General features: G+C 41.8%; 1 protein-coding gene and 1 long non-coding RNA gene across 2 annotated transcripts; both read left to right on the plus strand.

Moving 5' to 3' along the window:
- The first annotated feature begins 959 nt into the window (after window positions 1-959).
- LOC130513554 (uncharacterized) lies at window positions 960-4,638 on the plus strand. The gene is made up of 3 exons (XR_008946755.1): window positions 960-1,843; window positions 2,120-2,431; window positions 4,152-4,638. It is a non-coding gene; the product is annotated as an uncharacterized LOC130513554 (long non-coding RNA).
- Window positions 4,639-6,565: 1,927 nt separating this feature from the next.
- LOC130514267 (piggyBac transposable element-derived protein 4-like) lies at window positions 6,566-8,517 on the plus strand. The gene is made up of 2 exons (XM_057013751.1): window positions 6,566-7,511; window positions 7,727-8,517. The coding sequence occupies exons 1-2, from the start codon at window positions 6,566-6,568 to the stop codon at window positions 8,515-8,517; spliced, it is 1,737 nt and encodes a 578-aa protein (XP_056869731.1).
- Window positions 8,518-9,528: the final 1,011 nt, after the last annotated feature.

Genomic DNA, 9,528 nt, shown 5'->3' on the forward strand with positions numbered 1-9,528 from the left:
ATACACCTGCTAAGATTAGCAGCCCTAAGTAGGCCTGCAGGTCAGTCTCATCCATCTTTTTCAAGCTGTCTCCATATTTGCGAAAACCCTGCAGATTTGTCATCTTCAGGATTATTTTTTCTATTGCTGGTGTGATAAACAGGTAGAATGTAGAGACAATGTCACGGGCATGAGAAACGGCATACCTTGTGGGTCCTGGGGTCATCTATATGACGTTGTGTTCTGCATGCCTGCCGTGTTGGTCATATTCTGCTGAGGACCATGTTATTTTGCCATTTTTTGAAAGAAAAGTCTCTCTTTCAGCTTCAGGGTTTTCTTCTTCTGAAGATGATTCATCATGCTCTGGGTTGTATTCCTCCCCATCTTTTTCTTCTGATAAATCCTCCACTTCCTCTTCTGAATCAGAGTTGTCTTGTTGGACATCTGAAAAAATCAGCTCTTGAGCCTCTTCAGCATTATAATGCGCACTCATGGTCTTAGCATAGAGAGTCCTGTCATCTGCAGCACCTTTATATTCTCTCTGCAGTCTGCGAGAACGCCACCTATCTTGTGTCGTTTATGTCTGCTACTGATTGATCTGAGACACAACTAAAACACTAACATTCTGTGGTGTGTAAATAACTTTGTGACCTTGATTTCAACTCTATTTGCCTCACAGGTCATTTTGACCTGACGACCACCCATAAAAGCCAACTTATAACATTGGTATATGATGAAAATGTGGGAAAAAATCAAATTACATTTTTGAAATCAAAGCTCACATTAAGCTAGCATATTGGCAATAAAGTGAATGTTTTTCTCTTCACAGATCAGAATCAGAAAATGCAGTTGTCACTGAACGCAAACATCTTCCCCACAAAATTTTGGCGTTTGGTCAATGACGGTGACATTGACACCATCATCTGGTTCTCGAGTTTTGGATGCCAGCTGAAATTGTATGGCTTTAAGAGAGTGAGCCGTGCCACTTACGCACACACTTCATACGCACACACAAACATTTCATTTCCATTCTGTTCTGTCTTGGGTTACTCGGTTTAAGCATTTCATACACACCACTTTTTACCATAGCTCACCAGCAGGACATACTTCCTCGTTTGGGGAAACCGAAGGACTGGACCATGATTGTATATATGGAGGGGTTTCGCGGGGTGCTACGGCACAATCTATTTTAGCGGGGGTGTTTTATTGGGGTAAATTGAACATGTATTTTACTGTGCACTGGGGGGTTGTTGGTGGTGGAAATTTGTTTTGGAAGTTTTACGCATATTTTGTATTTTCTTTTCGGTTGTAATTTTGAGTTTGTAAATGTATTAGTGAGCGTAATAATTTTGATAATTGGTTTCACCTGTGGGAGGGGCTACAGGTATAAAAGCCCTGTAGTAGGCCCAAGACAGGGCTTCTTGTTGGTGGTTGGTGAGTTGGTTGGTCATTGTTTTGGAGGAAAAAGAAAATTGTTGGAAAAGAGTTAAAGTGGTGGGGTGTAAGAGTGTGCAGGGTCTGTACGTATTGTATGATTTAGCCTGGCATCTTCTGACGCCGCTTTATTTTTGGTAAATTAAAATACATTTTTGGAGGAAAGAATCTCCCATCTCCCTCTGTCTCCTCAACTGCCGTTCATCCTTGCGACACAGGCCTTTCAATGGAGACAAGCCCAACATCCTTCAATATTTCCACCCACACTTCCAAAGGACACGACCTGAACTTCTTCCCCTTCTGAGGAGATGTGATCAAAAATGTGGAGTTGGGATGAAGAATTATAGCAAGAATCATCTGACAGAGAGGTGGAGGGACCTCCGAAATCTGTATGACACAGATGATTCCATAGATGTCAATCTGAACAATGGTGAGTCTCTCAATGTTCACTCTAAAGAAATATAGCACAGAAGTATATTTGGTCTAGTAACCATATATATAACCCAGATCATGGTCTGGGGGGTCCCCTTAGCGTGGCACCCAATCTGTGGGTGCAGTAATGTACAACCCAGTGTTCCTACGCTCAGTTTGTGTGTTTGCTCAGATAAGAAGCACTGTATAATAATAATACTAATAATAAAGGGCAAATCTTGTAAACTAATCATAAGATAGCAGAGTTATACTTTGACTCTTTTCCTCTCTTCAGATCACAAAATGCAACAAATGCAGTTGTCGCAGAATGCTAACATCTTCCCAACACAATTGCGGCACTTGGTCAGTGACTGTGAAATCAACGCAATCGTCTGGAACGACCAGGGTGATGGGATCATCACCAGGCGTTTAAGAAGAGACAAGCCCAAGCTCCACCATTATTTCCACCCCTACTTCAAACGAAACCAACCTGATCTTCTTCCCCTTCTGAGAAGAGGCGACCTAAAATGTAGCGACAGGATGAAGGATGATACCAGGACTCATCTGACAGAGAGGTGGAGGGACCATCGTAATCTTGATGACACAGGTAATGATGCCATAGAGCTAAATCTGCATGAGGGTCTAGTTGTTAAATTCTTGGCTTAGTAAAATTCAACTGGACTTCGTTTGGTTTTAACCCTAACCCTAGTCCCTTTGGTTTTAACGCTAACCCTAGTCCCTTTGGTTTTAACCCTAACCCTAGTCCCTTTGGTTTTAACCCTAACCCATACCCTAACCCTAGTCCCTTTGGTTTCAACCGTAACCCATACCCTAACCCTAACCCTAGTCCCTTTGGTTTTAACCCAAACCCATACTCTAACCCTAACCCGAACACTTTGGTAACCCTAACCCCTGTGGGAAACACCATCACTTAACCAAGGAGGTGGCTTACAACACCAGTTTATCCAGTTTACCAAAGATTTTGGTTTGAAGGAAAGGGGATAAAAAGAAGCCATCTTTGTTCAACCTTAAAATCCTCTGTCTTAACAGAGGATGCTATGACAACAACACAGTATGTAGCTCTGGGATTCCAAAGAGTTCATTTAGAACTGAAGTGGCCTCTTGATGTGAAGATGTGAAACTTTTGCAAATTGACAAAACTGATCTGCATGTTTCAGTGTTGCTTTCAGTGTTTAAAAAGTATAGTAATCCTCATCACTCTGAAACTAAAGTTGAAGTACACAGGAAAGTTGAACAGAGGTTTGGCATCTTGTATTTTTGCTGTTTTGGCAGAAAACACCTTAGATGAAGAATTACTCATCCCATCCCCCTTGTGACATGCTGTAAAACCAAGGTCCCTCCAGAAGATCACTATTCCAGTCATGATATGAGATATACTTTTGACTCCAACAAAGGATCATGCAAGGGTGGCCCCAAATCTCGATCCAAATCACCCACTCATTTGATTCTAGAAAATCCAGATGTGTTAGCTCCTGGCTACATGGTCCCAGGCGAGCACAATAGAAATTGTCCCATCATTGTAGTAGGGGCTGTCACACACAGCACAACAATGGCTAAGAAGTGTCTTGAACTCGTAAATTGATGTGCTACTAAATTGTGAGACATAATCTAAAAGGATTATCTGAACTGTTTCAGACCTTGGGCAGCACAAGGGCAGCTCTCTGATCACAGGCTTTGTCCCCTGCCATGATTCTAACCAGGTTGGTGAATTTTAGTGTAACAGATTCATCTTGTGAGCACTGGTGCCAGATTAACTGACCACCCAGTGGAGTACTTTGGTTTATTGTGACATCGTTGCTCAAAGCTAACAAACATTAATAAATTGTCTCTAACCTTTATATTTTACTTTTTCAGATGGGATCCCCAATGGAGATAGACCAGATTGAAGACCAAAATTCCACAGAGGTTGCAGAATTGCACCTTCCTTCAGCAAGGGTATTCCAGACATCATTTGTCGATTATCCTTTTTAAAAGCATTCATTTTTGTTTAGAATGCCATGAAAGATAGCTGAGATTTTCTTTACAGGAGGACTTTAAAATAGTGTAATAGATGAACTAAGATCATGTTTTACTCAAGTCTCATTTATACTCTCCTTGTTCTTTTCCTGCACCTGGTAAACTTGCTTATTATAATTAGAATTCAAAGCTCTGCCTTTTCAGGAGATCATGTGAACTCTGGAACTAGTACATCTGCATCCATTTCTATTTTTTGTCTTAGATGCAAATGGAGGAATTGAACCTTTAGTGAGGTCATGAGTTTGTGTGAAGATAAAAGGTTGCAAAACTAAGAAGCGGTTTTCTCTTAGCAGATTGAGGAACATCTCCCATCATCTCCATCCAAACCACTGCAGGATCTTAAGCCAGGCAACTGGAACATGATAAAGACTCCAGGCAGCAAGCGAAGGAAAATTTGCTGCAAACATCTGACATAGATGTCATGACTGCTGAAGGACCAACCTGGTTGGATAGCAGCCAATTTAAGAAGCTGTCTTAATATCATGACTGTTCTTTAACAATTGCTCCATAGTATAATAATATTTAATGTCTGTGATGGGTTCTGGGTGTGTCAGCAACAATAAACACTTTCTGCTTGCTTTGAGACTGTCTAATTTCTATCAGTAATGGCATTGATTCCTTCACCATTCGGATTTCCATCCTCTGATTTGCTGGTCAGAGCAAAATTGTTAGAGGAACCAGGAACTGTAGACCATGTCCTTGTTGGTGGATGTCCAAAATTTGTCGGACAGCAAAGGCTGCTCCGCTGTTGATCACACTGGGGAAAGGAGGGGGGCAGGAAGGCAGAACGAGGTCCAACTAAGACACCGGCTTCAGCACAGACACTTGGAATGTTGGACACAGCTTGAGGGGAAAAAGGCAACTTGGAAAGGGTGCACGGGCAATGAGTTCAACATCTGGTCCACTGCGAAAGGTCTGAGAAACTGCAGAGCCAGTTTGGACGATTCTACCCGAAAGGGAAGGTCTTGAGAGGACCACCACTGAATGTAAACATCCTCCCTACAAAATTGTGGCGCTTGTTCAAGGACGGTGACATTGACACCATCGTCTGGAACCAACAAGGAGATGGGATCATCATCAATAAGGATCTAATGGAGAAGGAGTTTTTGTCTTTGAATTACTTCGAAGCTTCCAGTTCCTCGAGTTTTGGACGACAGCTGAATTTGTATGGCTTCAAGAAATCCAGGCCTTTTATTAGAGACAAGCCCAACATCCATCATTATTTCCACCCCAACTTCAACCTGAACTTCTTCCCCTTCTGAGGAGATGTGCTCAGAAAGTTCTAGCTATCAGAGAAAAAGCTAACCAGGCCATCCCAACAACTGGACCATCACCAGATGTGCTGACTGTGGGAACATACAGGTTCTCCAACGAGCCCTTAAACTCCTTCAGCCCTATATATTTTTCTGAGGCGTCATCGCTAATTCAGAAATCCAAGACCACCACGTGTCTTTTAGATCCCCTCCCAACACACATGTTATAGGATGTTCTACCATTGATAGGCAGCTCTATCCTGGACCAGATCAATGGTTCTTTAGTGACAGGTTATGGACCCCGGTCCTACAAGGTGGCAGTGATTAAGCCGTTGCTTGATGCACAACATGGGTCTAAAGTGACCCGACTGAGTTTTTATTTGCTTTATCTTTGCCATTAATTAATTTTATTACTCAGCATTCCAGGTATTCCTCAATTAACTTGTTTTTGATCATAATTCATCCTTCTTGTGTATTTTTCTTTTTTACATTTTGAATAATGACTCTTTTTATATCACTACCCCTCTAATGCACAACATGGGTCTAAAATGACCCGTAACCATTTCCCATGTTATTTCATGTGTTTCTATGCTGAATGTTTATAATCTATGTATTTACTCATTTATTAATCAAACTATTCATTAAATTTTAATTGTTTTATTTAGCACAAATCCTCAAATTAAGTGTTCTGTTCTTCCTTTATGAATAAGCATAGCTTTTGTCAGGCTTCATGAAGTTTTCCCACGTCCACATGGGTCAGACCCACATTTGTGTAACATACAGTATTTACCACTGTGGAGAAGATTGTATTTGAAGACCTGAAACATGTAAGTCTTATTTTACAATAATTATCATATTACCTAATTAGAAATTTGATGTGATAACTGCATAATTATTGATTATGTCATTAATTTGAATTTGAAGAATAAGTAGCTTCATTTCTTGTCAGAAAGGGAAACATTTTCGATCGGCCACCATAGCTACAGTAGCTTGCTAGCTAGCTGTTGACATTTGATGACTTGTGAAACATAAGTATATGATAATTGATAAGGGTTACCTTGAAAATCAGTCATACAGTCTATTAATTCGTCATAAGTATATTAGACTACTTATTTCAGAAAGAAAAATAACCAGCCTATTGGTTAGCTAGTTAGACTTGTCAAAGTAACTGCTGCTAGCTAGCTAGACTTGTGAAGTATAAATAAGTAAATATAAAATAAATAATAAATATAATAATAAAAATAAGTAAATATAACTCATAAGGTTTAAGTTACCTTGAGAAAAAGTACATTACTTGGTCACCAAAATAAAGCTAAACTAGTGTGACAGTTGACAGATCCTGTCACTAGAAATGCCTAGAGATCATATTAAACCCTAGCTGCCCCACTATCAAGCTTGTCTCTGTATACTGATGATGATATTTTGTGAATTTGCTTTTCTATATTCAGATCATGGCTGTTCAGAGATTCACAGCTGAAATGGTTGTGGAGATGCTGCAGAAGGGACTGGAAGATGAGGATGGAATTGGTCCTGATTCTGAGTCTGAAATTTCATATACAGATAATGACCCAGCCTATGTGCCTCAGGGTCAAGCTGTAGTTATGGGTGAGTCTCTCCTCAATGAAGAAGACTCTTCTGATGACCAAGAGGGCTCATCTGATGAGTCTTCTGAGGAGGAAATCCAGACCCAGTCAGATAGATTTAGGTCTTACTGGAATGAGAATCCCCCCACTCACGGCAGAACAAAAAGCCATAACATTCTGAGGAGCTGCCCAGGACCTACACCTGGATCAGTAGCAGTTTCACCTAAGGATGCCTGGGATAAATTCATCAGCGACAACATCATCGAGGAGGTTCTGGAATGCACCAATTTAGAGGGACGCAGAGCAGCCGCAGTAAAAGGAAAACGCTGGAAAAGTATCGACAAGGAAGAATTCCTGGCCTTGATCGGTTTGACCCTACTTGCAGGGGGGGACAAGAGCTGGGATGTTGCCTTGCGGGTGCTGTTTCTCGACCCCCTGCAAAATCCAATTTACAAGGCCACCATGGGTGTCGGGAGATATGAAAATATCCGTCACTTCCTACGGTTTGACGACAGGAGGACCAGGGCTTTGCGACTGGAAACAGACCACATGGCGGCATTCAGATACGCGCGGGAGTGCCTCCTGGACAACTGCAGAAGACACTTCATCCGCAGTGACTGTGTCACCATTGACGAGCAGTTGGTGCCGTTCCGGGGCAGGTTCCGGTTTTTACAATATATGCCCAGCAAGCCGGCAAAATATGGGCTAAAAATATTCTGGATGTGCGATGCAAGGGTGCCTTACGCAATAGACGGAACTGTCCACACAGGGAGGCAGCCAGGAGAGGAGATTAAGAAGAAGCTTGGGGAGACTTGTGCAGTGGGATCAGAGGGACAGGTGAATGCAGATTATCAGTTCTATCCATGTTTATAGTCGTACTGTATCATTTTATTTTATATGTCTTCTTTGTAAGCAAAATAGAATAGAATAAATAAGACTGAAAGAAAGAATAAATGTGAGGTCAGTGAATTTAATTTTTAATTCTATGTTGTATACTGATAAAGTGCAATCTTTTTTTTCCTCCCATAGGCCGCAACATCACGACGGACAACTTTTTCGCCAGTGTCTCCCTGACTGAGAAGCTCCTTGAGAAGGACCTAACAATTGTAGGCACTCTCCGACAGAACAAGGCTGATATCCCACCTGTGATGAAGCCATCCAAACTGCGTGAGATCTACAGCTCAGAGTTTGGATTCAGAGGCAACATGACCATGGTGAGCTACGTCCCAAAAAAAGGAAAGTCTGTTGTCCTCTTGAGTACAATGCACGACGACAAAGCAGTGGATGAGAGCAACCACAAGAAGAAGCCTGATGTGATCCTGTTCTACAACCAAAAAAAAGGAGGTGTAGACATAATGGATCAAATGGTTAGCACATACACATGTAAGCAGAGAACAAGGAGGTGGCCAATGGTCCTCTGGTCTAACATGCTGGATGTTGCGACCCCTAATGCATATGCAAGCTTCACATCACAACACCCGGGGTACAGGAGTGGCATAAGCAACGCACGCCGCCTGTTCATCAAAGAGCTGGGCCAGGAGTTAGTAATGCCACACATGAAGAGGCACATGGAGAGCACACCCGTACTCCAAAAGCCCATTGTAGAGGCTATGGGAAGATGCGGGATCATAAAACAGAACCCAGGCACCACACAGCCACAGGAGGACATCAGGCAGGCCGGCCAAGGGAAGAGGAAGAGATGTGCAATCTGCACAACTTCCAAGGACAGAAAAGCCAGCAGCTGGTGTTTCCAGTGCACCAGGCCTGTGTGCAAGGAGCACAGACATGTTGTGCTCATTTGTGAGGAATGTATGAATTGAATTTATCTACTGTGATCAGATGTGTTATGTTAGTTTAAATTAAATCAAATGTTAGTTTAAATGTGATCAAATGGGATTACATTGTGAAATTATCAGTTCAATTTTATCTACTGCTCTGTGATCAGTTCTTATATTTTCTTCCTGGACTTCCTGGTAACGTATCGCGTCACTTCCTGTCTTCTCAATCCTTCGTTGGTTGCACTGTGCACGGGGTGTTGTATTCACTTTACTTAAAATTTGAACACTTGGGACATTCTAGTCACCTGATAACAACAGTGAGAAACAACCCATATTAAACAAATACAGGGCTCCACCGATTATCAGCGCTAGCATGGCCTCACCGTCTGTTTCACCCGGTGTCTTTGTCTGTTCAGCGTGTGAAATGTTTAGTTACTCCTCTGCCTCCCTTAGTGAAGGGAATAGGTTGTTGGATTGCAATACCTCTCGTGTGTCACTGCCAATCCGCGTGTTCTTTAAATGAAGACTTCAAGTAAACAAATGCCAATTTCAAAATGTATTTAGCAATAGAACCAATTCAAGATACAAATATTACAGAGCCCCGGGCCAGTTCATAACCCTAGCAACAACAGAGTCAATTGTCAGGGCATGAAGTCTGACAACCTAACTATCCCTTGACCCAGTCTTTTATAGAAAGACATATGTAAATTATTGATGCTAATTCAGTCCAATCCAGTCCTTCTTCTTGGGTGACCTCATCTTTTTCTTCCAGCCTCCTTTGGTGTTGGTGCAGTCCTTCTTCTCCATCGTCTTCTCAGATGGCCAGATCAGATGTCTTATTCCTGTCCAGGAACTTATCAATCACCAGTAAATTATGCTGTCATGTTTTACGATGGGGGTCTACCATTTCCTGTCTGCCTGGCTCCAACTGTCTAAGCAGTATTCATGTCAAGGAAGGGTCAACTGACTTGCTTCTGTGTATTCCTACTAAAGATTATATACTATCCCTAACTTCTAAACTAACTGTAACATAAAACAAAAACATATAGTATA

This window comes from Takifugu flavidus, chromosome 17 (genome assembly GCF_003711565.1).
Source record: "Takifugu flavidus isolate HTHZ2018 chromosome 17, ASM371156v2, whole genome shotgun sequence".
NCBI classification, from domain to species: domain Eukaryota; kingdom Metazoa; phylum Chordata; class Actinopteri; order Tetraodontiformes; family Tetraodontidae; genus Takifugu; species Takifugu flavidus.

Coding starts and splice junctions, on each gene's coding strand:
- LOC130514267 (XM_057013751.1), top strand. CDS start 6,566: ATGGCTGTTCAGAGATTCACAGCTGAAATGGTTGTGGAGATGCTGCAG. Junction 7,512..7,726: donor GAAGAAGCTTGGGGAGACTT/GTGCAGTGGGAT, acceptor TTCCTCCCATAG/GCCGCAACATCACGACGGAC.